This window comes from Peromyscus californicus, unplaced genomic scaffold (genome assembly GCF_007827085.1).
Source record: "Peromyscus californicus insignis strain IS unplaced genomic scaffold, ASM782708v3 Scaffold_20__1_contigs__length_68692818, whole genome shotgun sequence".
NCBI lineage: Eukaryota > Metazoa > Chordata > Mammalia > Rodentia > Cricetidae > Peromyscus > Peromyscus californicus.
In genome coordinates, this window is record NW_026294503.1 from 2084403 (window position 1) to 2097812 (window position 13410).

Genomic DNA, 13410 nt, shown 5'->3' on the forward strand with positions numbered 1-13410 from the left:
TCATGCTGTGTGAAGCTCTGGCTGGCCTGGTACATGCTGCGTAGCTCAGGTTGGCCTCTTCTGCCCAGCCCCCACCTCTAGCTCTGAGTGCTGGATTTCTAAGCACACAGCAGCACTACATCTGGCTAAGAAATGTACTTCTTTCTTTTCTTTCTTTCTTTTTTTTTTTGCATGGGAATTGTGGTGGTAGTGCATGTCTTTTTTTTTTTTTTTTGGATGGGAATTGTGGTGGTAGTGCATGTCTTTAATCCTGGCACTTACAGGAAGCTTCCTAAGTGGATCTCTGTAAATTCGAGGCTAGCTAGGATTACACAGAGGAACCCTGTTTCAAATCTACCCCCTCAACAGCAAAAAGTTTTTAAGAACATGGATAATCCAGATTGGACAAGCCCAGCTCCAGTGCTGCTGTTACACACACAGAAACCAAACCCCACACCATTCTGCCTTCTGCATTTTTATCCAATACTCGCTCTGTTTTACAGAGAGAATCTAAGGCTTAGGGAGACAGTCCAAGCTCATACTTCGGCAGTAAGTGGCCAAGCAGGGGTTGGAACACACACTGAAGTTAGACAAGTACTGCTACTAAATTCCATCACCTCAGTTGAAGGATTCCAGGTGTCCTTTATTCCACAGTAGAGCATGCCATCATTGGCACGCCATCACTGCAGTACTGGTCATTATTTCTCTGCTTTTCTTTGTCCACAAGAGATTAGAGAAGGATCCAGGGCCTCTGCTTCATGTGTGCAAGGGTGGAGGATGGAGAGGGATCCGGGACCTCTGCTTCATGTGTGCAAGGGTGGAGGATGGAGAGGGATGGGGGCCTCTGCTTCATGTGTGCAAGGGTGGAGGATGGAGAGGGATCCGGTCCTCTGCTTCATGTGTATAAGGGTGGATGATGGAGAGGGATCCAGGGCCTCTGCTTCATGTGTGTAAAGGATGTACTTCTTTCTATTGAGATGAGTTTTGGGAATGGGTACCATTCATGACGTCATTGAAATTTCTCTTTTTTGGAATGCCTGCAATAGATTAATATGGTAACATTTTGGTGTCATCAAATTTTGAGTTATATAAGTATTTATTAAATTTATTATTTCTACATTTATTATTTATTTGTGTAGGGGCTTGGGGGTAAGCCACAGTGGGCATGTAGCTGTCAGAGGACAACTCAGGAGTAGGCTCTCTCTTTGCACTGTTCTGGTCTCGGATTGAACGCAGGGCAAGCACCTCACCTGCTGAGTCATCTTGCTGGCCCATTTTAAAATTAAATCTTTTTGTTGTGTTTTGAAATAGGGTCTTATGTAGCCCAGGCTGGCCTTGTGCTGTGTAACTAAGGCTGGCCTTGAACTCTTGAGCATCCTGCCTCTGCCTCCCAAATGCTGATGTGAGCAGCCATGCCTGGCAATTCATTATTTGTGAAATGAGAGTTTTTTGCTCCCTCTTTTAAGTGTATTATTTTCTTTCCAGAATGTCTAATGCAAAAGAAAGAAAACATGCTAAGAAAATGAGAAACCAGCCCACTAGTGTGACTTTATCCTCTGGCTTTGTGTCCGACAGAGGTGGAAAGCATCATTTTGGAGCGGGGAGACCTTCCCAAACTCAAAAACAAGGTAAGATGCACACGCTCTTCTTTCCACCTCATTTTCCGTTAAATTGCTTTTGCCAGTTTTGTTTGCTAAACGTCATCTCAGAAGTAAAACGATTTAAATTGGTTTAAAGAGAGATGCAGAAAACTCTTGTTATCAAAGTTTGTACTTGCAATCTGCCTTGTTAAAGTTCTCCTGTAACCCCAGTTAACCCTTAGATCCCTGGTGTGTAGAGAGGGAACTGCCCCAAGTGTCAGTCCCCAGCTGCTTTCCTCTTCAGCCATTGCCAGAGAGTGGAGACGCTAGAGCTCTGTCTGGGGTTTGACCCTCAGCTGTGGGGTCACCCCACGTGAGTCGCTTAACACTTTTCAATCTCATTCTCTTGTTTTGCAAAAGAAAGGAAGGCAATCGAACCCACCAGTATGAATTGTTTCTAGACTTTAAAATTACAGCCTGGTAAGATGCTCAGTGGGTCATGTGCTCAGTGGATAAGTACTCAGTGGTCAGTACTTAGTGGGTCACTACTCAGTGGGTCAGGTGCTCAGTGGATCAGTACTTAGTGGGTCAGTACTCAGTGGATCAGTACTTAGTGGGTAAGGTGCTCAGTGGGTCAGTACTCATTGGGTCAGAACTCTGGGTCAGTACCCAGTGGGTTAGTACTCAGTGGGTCATGTGCTCACTGGGTCATGTGCTCAGTGGGAGATGCCCTGGCCGTCCAAGCCTGACCACTTGGGTTCCATTTCCTAAACCCATGGTGGAAGGAGAGAACTGATTTTTTTTTTTTTTTGGTTTTTCGAGACAGGGTTTCTCTGTGTAGCTTTGCGCCTTTCCTGGAACTCGCTTTGGAGACCAGGCTGGCCTCGAACTCACAGAGATCCGCCTGGCTCTGCCTCCCGAGTGCTGGGATTAAAGGCGTGCGCCACCACCGCCTGGCGAGAACTGATTTTTGAAAGTTGTCCTCTGATCTTGTGTGCCATGTTTGAGTCTGTGTGATAATGATTCATAAAATTACAATCTGTATGAGATTAAGCTCTCTCTTCTACTCATTACGTGTGTGTGTGTGTGTGTGTGTGTGTTTTACATAGGAAGAGAAGAAAAGAGAAAAGGGGAGGGAAGGAGGAGAGATACTTTTCATCGGAGTGAGGTTTGCTGTTCACTCAGGGTTCACTTGACTTTGTAAGACATGCTTACTGTAGTACGATTGTGCATTTTTAGATCTGTGTGTTTGATTTAAGTTATACTTCTGTGTTTCCTCAGAGAAATATATATAGTTGGTGTATCACTATTTAACCAATGTGGTCATTTCAGACCCTTGTTGAAATGGTAGGTGGAGACGTTCTCACTGGGACAGCAGTAGAGGACGACAGTTCGGAAAGCTGGCTTAAAGAACAGCGTGCTTTAGGCCCAATTAAGTAAATGTTAGATTTAAGTTCTCTCTCTCTCTCTCTCTCTCTCTCTCTCTCTCTCTCTCTCTCTCTCTCTCTCTCTCTTGCTCTCGCTCGTAAGATTTGTTTATTTATTATGTATGTAGTGTTCTGTTTTCATGTTTTTCTGCACACCAGGAAAGGGCATCAGATCTCACTACAGATGGTTGTGAGCCCCCATGTGGGTGATGAGAATTGAACTCAGGACCTCTGGAAGAGCAGTCATTGCTCTTAATCTCTGAACCATTTCTCCAGCACCTATCTTTAATTCTTAAGTGCTAGATTTAGATGTAGAAATAGAGGACTACGACCTTGACATGTGATACACCCTTCCCAAATATTATCTCATTTTAATCTCACAGTGACAAGTCTTTTAATGTGTTTTAAGATTATAGTGACTTAATAATTCACATTCCAGTGGAATAAACAGGAACCCTGTAAAATTCTCCACTAACCTCTCTCCTGTTTGCAAACGTTTATACCATAGCAATTATATGGCTTGGATTAATAATTCATGTTACACTGGAAATCTCAAAAGGAGAAAATGTCCCTGTTCCTGTTAACATGTCACATCAGTGTGATCACTGTTGTTCCTGCTAATGTGTCCCACTGACATGACTACCTGTTGTGCTGTGACTTGGGCTTGTCCTTGTGAAAGTTACCTTCCTACCCAAGATTCTTCTTAAAAAAAAGATAGTAGGACCTGTGAGATGGCTCAGAGGGTAAAAACACTTGGTAGGTGAGCCTGGAGACCTGAGTTCATTCTCATAACCTGTGCTTGTGTGTGTGTGTGTGTGTGTGTGTGTGTGTGTGTGTGTGTGTGTGTGTGTGTGTGTGCGCGTGTGCGTGCGCGCAAGTAATAAAAATTATAGGGTGGTTGTAGGGTTAACAAGTTAATTCTCTACTGTAATCCTATCTCTGGTGTGGGTGACATACTTCTTTTCATTTTGTTTTTGAAAATGTCCTAGATCTTCATTCTGGAGCCTCACAGCAGTGGCAAATCAAGATGAGCCCTCACGTGCTTCCTGAGTCTGATGTGAATGAGCAGTCTTCCTCCAAAACCATGTTTAAGAAGAAAGGAGGCTGGAAAGCAGGCCCTGAGGGCACGTCTCAGGAGATCCCCAAATACATCACTGGTAGGTGTTTGTAAGGAAGAGTGATTCCTTTGTTTCTAGTGTCAACGCATGGCTGTCTGCTGCTCTGCCTGGCTGCCTCCCTTCTTTCTCCTCTGTTCTAACCACTGCTCACCTCTAGCCTGAACTTTGACCATTGCATCCTTAAGCTGGTGTTTCTCCCCCCTTCGGATTCTGTCTGAGTTATCTCAAATCTGTTTGGAAGCTGTTCCCTGACTTCCCTCCCCCTCTGAGAGTACCGCACACTCTTTAGCATGGCCTTCTGCACATCCTGTGGAAAGCGAGATTTAAAGCCCGGCCTCCAGGCTGTGGGCAGCCCCGGCTTCATCACTGACACATTACCTCCATCCCCACTATACCCTACACTCTGTGTTCCTTGAGCACAGCTTAGACGTGTTTCCTGATATCTCTATTCCTTCTTAGATGAATTTGCTTGTTTCTCTAGCACCCAGATTACAGAAAAAGAGATGCACACACAGAGAGAAGCTTGAGATTGATTCTGTATTTCAATGAAGAAAACCAATAATAATTATTACAAATTTTGAAAAAGTAGAAAATGATAAAGGAAAACCCCCCCTTGAAGTCCCTTTTTTTTTTTTTTTTCATTTGTGAATGTTGCGATTAGGAACGGTTACGATTAGTGGGTAGGAAGGTGGCTCATTGCTAACAACATTATCTGGGTAAACACAGAACCTGAGTTTGAATCTCTAGTGCCCATATGGAAAGCTGGGCATGGTTGGCCCGGGGAGCTTTCTGGCCAGCCAGTCCAGCCAAACCAGTGAGCTTCTGGTTCAGCTGGAGGCTGTATCTCAAGGGCATGAATCAGAGAGTGACAGGAACACACAGACGTCTTCCTCTGGTCTCTGCATGTGTGAGTCCAGGCACACGTAGCCACATACCCACATTGTGCGTCATGTGCACATAAGCACAAGCAGAAACTGCTGTTTCAGGACTTGCTGTTAGTAACCTTGCCATTTCCTCCCACAGCCTCTACGTTTGCTCAGGCACGAGCTGCTGAAATCAGTGCTATGTTAAAAGCTGTGGCCCAGAAGTCATCTAATTCACTGGTTTTCCAGACTCTTCCACGGCACATGCGACGAAGAGCCATGAGCCACAATGTCAAACGCCTTCCTCGACGGTTACAGGAGATGGCCAAAAAAGAGGTAGGCATTTCACTTAGTGTTAGTACTTAGGTTAGTAGTTCCTGGAAGTATTAGCAAGTATTGACACGGAACAATTTTAAGGAAGTCAGCATACCTACTGTGACATTTCTTCTTTTTCTTTGCTTGGATATTTTTAGTTTGATCATTGTCTAGCCCTGTCCACCTTCTCTAGCTACTTTGGTAGGTAGTTAGATATGGTAGCTGCTTTTAGTAGTCCTTTAATCCCAGTGCTTAGGAAGCAGAGGCAAGCAGATCTCTGTGAGTTTGAGACCAGCCTGGTCTACCTAGTGATTTTTTTAGGCCATCCAGAACAACATAGTGAGACCCTATACCACCCCAAAACAAGTATTTAAAATACAGCATCTGGAACCCCTCTCTCGTCCGTCCGTCCTTCCTTCCTTTCTTTTTTCTCTCTTTGACATAGGGTCTCACACAGCACAGGCTGGTCTTAAACTGACCTTAAACTGATCTTCCTGTCTTACCTCTGTAGTGCTGGGATTTCAGGACCAGCAGATTGAGTGAACACATCCTTTTTCTGAGTGGTGTGGAATTAGTTAATGATTCTTGGGCCGGTGAGATAGCTCATCCAGTAAAGGCTCTTGCTGCTGAGACTGACAGTCTGAGTTTGATTCCCAGGATCCACATGGTGGAGAGAAAAACTGACTCCCTTAGGATGCCCTCTGACCACTGTGTGTGAGCCATAACCATGCCATGTATGTATGAACACACACACACACAAACCACACACTAAAATTTAAAAATTATTCTGATTCTCTTACCAGATACTTATTTTGGATCCTGTATTTTTAGAATATGGCCAGCTCAGAGTTGAAAGGTTAAAAAAGTAGCATCAATGCTTAGCATGTGCTGTTTGGCTTTTTTAAAGTGAAAAGCTTGAGCTTGGTTTTAATTTTTATACAAATTAATTATATTTGGGCTTTACTCTAAAATTGGTTAAGCTGCCCATGTTTTTACCATGCATCAAAATGAATTTATCAAATGCTTGCTATGTGTTGGTACTGTGCTGTGGGTGAGAAGTCAGCAGGCTGAAGTCCTTATCTTTCAAGGGGTTTACAAACTATAAAGAGTTTGTTTTTAAAGAATGTTAGCTTAATAACGGAAGAGACTAAGTGTGAAAACTAGCCAGGAATTTTGTACTTTCTAGATTGAATGTGAGGTCTGTTTCTTAGCAAAATGTAGCACGCCTAAATGAAATGAGTGAGTTGGGGTTCCCATTTCTGTATTTCCAATCTTAAGTGAAAGTTAAAACAAGAAGCTAGTGTTTGATTTATCTTGCTCTCTGCTAATAGCCACATGAAGCTTTATGTTACTGTGTTGAACATTTTTTTATATTTATTTACTTTGTTCTGTGTGTATGAATGTTTTCCTGCATGTGTGTATGTGTATTATGTACAGCTTGGTGCCCAGGCAATCAGAAAAGGACACCAGAAGTTATGGATGGTTGTGAGCCACCATGTGGGTGCTGGGAATTGAACCTGGGTCTTTTGTAAGAATAGCATGCTGTAAGCCACTGAGCCATCTCTCCAGCCCTGTGTGTTGAAATCTTATTGTATTTTCATAAAGATGAGGTTTGCCCCAGAAGTGAGTGTTAGAACTTTGCTTCCTTTTTCTAGGCTCTCCTGCCCTGAAATCTTCATTTCCCATTGTCTCTGTCTCTAATCACTCGGGAGAAGACTCCAAGCTAGCCAGTTAAACAAAGTGGCCTGTCAGGTCTCCACCCCATCTTTTCATAGTTAGTCGATTGAGTTCCTGATGTTCAACCGTGCTCTGAGGTGCTTACAAACTAGGGTCAGCCTTTTTTCTTTAAACTGTAGGCAGAGAAAGCTGCTCATCAGAAGAAAGAACATTCAAAAAGTAAATGCCACAAAGCCCGAAGATGTCACATAAACCGGACGCTGGAATTTAACCATAGACAGAAGAAGAACATCTGGTTAGAGACTCACATCTGGCATGCCAAACGCTTTCACATGGTGAAGAAGTGGGGCTACTGCCTTGGGGAGAGGCCCACGTCCAAGAGCCACCGGGCCTGCTATCGCGCCATGACGCATCTCTGCCTCCTGCAGGTAAGCTTTGCTCCTGGACTTAGCGCCTTCCCAGTGCTCACTTTTAGAGTTGTTCATGGTGTGATCAGGTCTTTTCTGTGAAGCTACACATCTTACAAGTGAAGCCGGGGACGCTGCTGTATGCTGGAGATGAAGCGGCATTAGTGGGGGAGATAGACATCTGTCAAATTATTGGTCAGATCTGTGGCTATAAGGGATATGTGCCATTCTTTTTTTTTGGGACAGGGTCTCACACTAGTCAATACTGGACTAGAACAGCCTGTATCCAGCCTGTTTCCAGTGCTTTACAGGTGTTCACTCATCATTCAGTCCTTACAACCACAGCATGAGGTAGGAAGATGAGGAGACTAAGTTACCGAGGTCTGGGTAACTCACCCGTGACCACAACTACTGAGCGTGGACCATACAACTACTGAGCGTGGAGTCAGGTCATCCTGACTTTTGACTCAGCTTTGCTTAAGAATATCTGCTAATATAATAGGAACAGGCAGGCTGTAAGTTTTGAGTTGGTGAAAAGCTGGCTTTGGGTGATTTGTTTGGTCTTAGAACAGGTTTTCTTCTTTCTGCCAGCAGTGTTAGATCAGATCCCTTCTGGAGCTGGAGTTACACAGTTGTGAACCACCCAGAGTGGGTGCTGGGACTTGAACTTGAGTCCTCTGAAGAGCTGTGCATGCTTTTAACCTCTGAGACGTCTCTCCTGTGTCCTTCAACGGGTTTTCTGAGATAGCATTGGCTTCCTAGCGTTTTTTTTTTGTTTGTTTTAGCCATGTAATAGATCATAACATATTTAATTATGTCTCTTCTTTGTTCAGGACTTATCATATTACTGTTGTTTGGAGTTGAAAGGCAAAGAGGAAGAACTACTGAAGGCACTTTCTCAGATGTGTAGCACAGACACAGGTAATCTCCTCCAAAGCCGGATGCTGCTTTAATCTTCATGTGTTTATAAATTAGTTGATGAATGTCTACTATGAGCATTTCACAGTTTTGATATGAAAATGTGTGAGATATTCTTATTCCCAGTGAGTATGTTAATGTAAGAAAGGTTGAGTTAATAGTTAGATCTTTAATATTGTTCTTACGTGTAAAGTGAGCCATTATTCTGTGGAGCAATGGCTTGAAACTCAATAAATATTCATTTAACAAGTCTTTTTTGAGAACTTCCTATGTGCCTGGTTTTCTTTTAAGAGCTAAAGTTTCTTCTCTCGTGGAGACAGACAATGGTTAATAGTATGACTCTCAGGAAATAATGCTGCGTGTGAGCACTTGAAATCACAGTATTTTGTTTGTGTTTGTCCCAGGACTGACTTTTGCTGCAGTTCACTGCTTGTCTGGGAAGCGGCAAGGGAGCCTCGTGCTTTACCGGGCAAATAAGTATCCCAGAGAAATGCTTGGGCCTGTTACATTTATCTGGAAGTCTAAGGAGACCCCCGGGGATACTTCTGAGGATAGGCAGCTGTGGATCTGGCTTCATCCTACTCTTCAACTGGTGTGTCATTCTGTTGCAGTCTAGTTATGTAATTGTACAGTGTGTGGGTGGGTACACACGGGGAGGTCGGAGGACAACGTGTGGGAATCTGCTCCTTCCTTCCACTGCCTGGGTACCAGGGATCAAGCTCATGTCATCAGACTTGGTGGCAATCCCAAGCCATCTCACCCGCTTGCTGTTACATTTTTTTTTTAATTTAATTTAATTTTATTTTACAATGCAATTCAGTTCTACATATCATCCACGGATTCCTTTGTTCTCCCCCTTCCCGCCCCCCTCCCCTTCCCCCCAGCCTACCCCCTATTCCCACCTCATCCAGGGCAAAGCCTCCCCCGAGGACTGAGATCAACCTGGTAGACTCAGTCCAGGCAGGTCCAGTCCCCTCCTCCCAGGCCGAGCCAAGCGACCCCGTATAAGCCCCAGGTTTCAAACAACCAACTCATGCATGCAATGAGCACAGGACCCGGTCCCACTGCCTGGATGCCTCCCAAACAGATCATGCCAATCGACTATCTCACCCATTCAGAGGGCCTGATCCAGTTGGGGGCCCCTCAGCCATTGATTGGTTCATAGTTCATGTGTTTCCTTTTGTTTGGCTATTTGTCCCTGTGCTTTATCCAACCTTGGTCTCAACAATTCTTGCTCATATAAACCCTCCTCTTTCTCGCTAATTGGACTCCCAGAGCTCCACCTGGGGCCTGGCCGTAGATCTCTGCATCCAGTTCCCTCAGTCATTAGATGGAGTTTCTAGCACGACAATTAGGGTGTTTGGCCATCCCATCACCAGAGTAGGTCAGTTCGGGCTGTCTCTCGACCATTGCCAGCAGTCTGTTGTGGGGGCATCTTTGTGGATTTCTGTGGGCCTCTCTAGCACTTTGCTTCTTCCTATTACTGTTACATTCTTAATTACCATTGGAAGACAATAATTTAGAAATTTCAGTGGTATAAAAGTTTGGCTGACAGTTTGGTATGACACTTTTTTAATGAATCAATTAAAATTTGTTTCCTTTCTTCCATCCTTTCTTCCTTTTGTTGTTTTTGAGACAGGGTCTGTGTAGCCCTGGCTGGCCTGGATTTGCTGTGTACACCAAACTGGCCTCAAACTCACAGTGATCTGCCTGTTCTGTCTCCCAAGTGCTGGGATTAAAGCCATGTGCCATCATACCTGACTGATACTTCTTTATTTAAAAAAGTTCTTTTTATCCAAAACTGTTGAATAAAGAATGGATATATTTACCTTGAAGATGATGATTTGATAAATATATACACATTATGTAACGATTACCACAATGAGCACACCTGCCTCCACCAATTTAATTTGTAACACTGCATTTAACTTAGAAATATTTATTAAGGATATATTTATTGCTGTTTTATGTGTGTGGGTGTTTTGCTTGCTTGCATGTATATCTATGCACCATGTGTATGCCTGTTGCCCATGGAGGCCAGCAGGGGCTGTCTAATTTTCTGGAACTGGAGTAACAGACAGTTCTTAGCCCCTGTGTAGGTGCTGAGACTTAAACCTGGGTCCTCTGCAAGAGCAGTCGGTGGTCTTAACCACTGAGAGACACCTCTCCAGCCATCTGTTTAAATTTCGAAGATTCAAAGTCAGTGTTTAACTACTTCCTAGGCTGTCCTGGAGGAAATGAAAGCATTGTGTCAGTGTTCAGAACCCGTCAACTCAAGTGTCTGTGTTCCTGAGCCGCTCCTGACAGCAGCCCAAGAAGAAAGCCAGCCTGAACTAGCTGATGACAAAATTGGCAAGAAAAGAAAAAGAAAAGATGATGGAGAAAGTGCTAAACGAACTAAGAAAATGATTGGTGATGGTACTAGAGACCCGTGCCAGCCACGTTCCTGGGTCTCCGCTGCCACGGGGATTGTCATCAGGTAGGAGCTGAGTTCACTGGGACACTCCGGGATAGTTTCAGTGAAGACCTCACTCCCCCTTTTTCCTTTTGGTTTTCAAGACAGAGTTTCCCTGTGTAGCCCTGGCTGTCCTGAACTCAGAGATCTGCCTGCCTCTGCCTCCCGAGTGCTGGGACTAAAGGCACATCATGCCTGGCTGACCTGTCCTGTGTGCTACCATGTCTGCTATGACTTGTCCCATTGTTGCCGGTGGTCTAGACATCATATGTGATCGAAGTTTCCGTTTCATGGTTTCCTCAGTGATTTGACAATGGAGATGAACAGGTTCCGGCTGATCGGTCCTCTTTCCCACTGCATCCTGACCTCGGCACTGAGGGCTGCTCCTCTACACACAGTGAGTAAATAGGACTGTCTGCTAGTCCATCAGATTTGTGAAACAGAACATACAATCTGATAACCCGTTGGGTTGTCCCTTAAACCTGCATTTCCCAACTTGTTTTTGTTAATAAAGATTTTTTTTTCTTTTTAATCTTTCACTTCTAAAAGATTAAATCTCAGTGGGTACGATAAAGTCAATTGACTTATTTTGTTTTGTTTTGTTTTTCGAGACATGGTTTCTCTGTGTTACAGCCCTACTTGTCCTGGAACTCACTTTGTAGACCAGGTTGGCCTCAAACTCACAGAGATCAACCTGCCTCTGCCTCCCGAGTGCTGGGATTGAAGGCGTACACCACCATGCCTGGCTAGCCAACTGAATTTTAATTTATAGACTATTCTTGTGGGTCTTATAGAAGGTAATCTCTCCTCCATAAAAATCTCTGAAATTGTATGCCAGTTTTGTTTTTTTCCTTCTGCTTCTTTCTTTTTCCTTCAGTTTTTGTTTTCTTTTAGTTTGGCTTATGACAGATTTTTTGGAAAGCTAAACGTGTCTACTCAGCACTTCAGATCAGAAGCAGGGATGATGTTCCTTTGTGTTCTCAAGATTGGTAGCCACCAGTCACATGACCCTATTGAACACTTAAAATGTGACTGAATGGCTGAGATACTGAATTTGTACCTTTATTTAATTTTAACTAACTAAACATCAATTTAGGCGGCTCCTTGTAGCTTGTGGCTGGCTGCCTTATAGACAGTGCTGGTCTAGAGCCTGAAGTGTGATTAGGAGTCTCCTTTTGGGTTCAGATCTTGTTTATTTTTCATTCCAGTCAGTTGACTTAGCACTTGACCCTCTCAGGTTGACGTGGGCAAACGTGGTGATCAGGCTGGACAAATGTGAGCTTTTAGACAGTGCGCCCCCCCCCCCCCCCCCCCCCCGTCTCCTTTGCCTTCTCAGCCTCTGCTGCTGTCTTGGCCTAGAGTCTGGAGTGGACTTTCCTGTGTGATTGCCTTCCCAGGATGGACAGTGATCTTTGACTGTTTTGTTCATTTTTGTTATTTTTGGAGATGGAATTCAGGCCCTGTCCATGCTAGACAAGCAGTCAGTCGTACTCAGCCCTGAGCTATGTTCTAAGCCCAATTAATTCACTGCTTGTTGAGATAAGAAAGTCTCAAGTAGCTTCTCACTTTATTGAAGGTAGAACTCAGATCCTGTAGTATGGTCTGTGTCATTTGGACTTTTTTTTTTCTTTTAGTTTTTCAAGACAGGGTTTCTCTGTGTAGTTTTGGTGCCTGTTCTGGATCTTGCTCTGTAGACCAGACTGGGCTCGAACTCACTGGCTCTGCCTCCCAAGTGCTGGGATTAAAGGCATGTGCCACCACAGCCGGGCAGTCATCTTGGACTTTTAATCTCTCCTTTGCCTTTTAGCCATGCTGGCCTTTCACGTTCTAGATTGTGTCACTTCCAATTCTCTTGACGCATACCTATTTTCTTTCTACCCGTTGAGCATTCTGTTGTGCTACTCTTGGTTGGGCTGAAATTTCCTCATTCTTCAGTTCCAGCCTGTCGCGTCCCATCTGTGTTCCCTCTAAAACCCTTCCTTGTGCCCTCAAGTTAACTCACCCCCGTTGTTCTCGAGCACCCTGCACATTTCCTCAGCTTACTAGTATAGTAGTAAGATACACATATAGTATATAGTTCTGGCGTTTATGTAACATCTGTGTCTCTCGTTGGCCACTGCGATTCATGATGGTAGGCAGGCCCGGTCCTTAGCACAGGCCTACAGAGAAGGTCTTCCATGTGCTAATAAGTTATGGAGTAAAGATTTGAATTCAGGCTTGGTTCTAGAGCCTGTCCTCTAAACCACTTAGCTCTGCTCCCTGTGTTCTATGAGGTGAGTGGCACGTGTCTTACAGGTTACCACTTTAGGGTCCGGGGGAGTCTTTGAGCACAAGTCATGGCTCTTGGTTGTCACGTCTGTCCTGTCATGCGTCTAGTACTTGAAATACTCTGGAAGACTTGAGATACTCTGCTCCTGTGTTTTTGCGTCTGAGCCAGTGTTGCTAAGAGAGGTTTCTCTGGTTTGCTGAGAAAGGAGCATTTTATAGCTTAAATTAGAGGTGAAGGTGGTGAGAGTCGGACAGGGCCAGTGCCTTTGTTGGACGTGTGCACAAGAAAGAGTGTGACAGTGCTTAACTAGTGTCTTTGGAAAGCATGGCGGTATTTCCGGACATGTGAAATCTCTAATTAGTGTTTAGTCTGCATCTTTACCAGCTCCTTGTGTCATTCTCA

At 44.3% G+C, this 13410-nt stretch overlaps 1 protein-coding gene across 3 annotated transcripts in view; it reads left to right on the forward strand.

Moving 5' to 3' along the window:
- The window catches only part of Pop1 (POP1 homolog, ribonuclease P/MRP subunit), a 31472-nt gene that overhangs the window by 3233 nt on the left and 14829 nt on the right, over positions 1-13410 (forward strand). For all 3 annotated transcript variants that reach the window (XM_052747600.1, XM_052747598.1, XM_052747599.1), the window contains exons 2-9: positions 1465-1607; positions 3976-4143; positions 5128-5303; positions 7139-7387; positions 8200-8287; positions 8689-8876; positions 10507-10763; positions 11043-11136. In XM_052747600.1, the coding sequence (XP_052603560.1) occupies positions 1466-1607; positions 3976-4143; positions 5128-5303; positions 7139-7387; positions 8200-8287; positions 8689-8876; positions 10507-10763; positions 11043-11136 (1362 nt within the window). In that variant the 5' untranslated portion in view covers position 1465. The remainder of the gene's footprint in view (positions 1-1464; positions 1608-3975; positions 4144-5127; positions 5304-7138; positions 7388-8199; positions 8288-8688; positions 8877-10506; positions 10764-11042; positions 11137-13410) is intronic.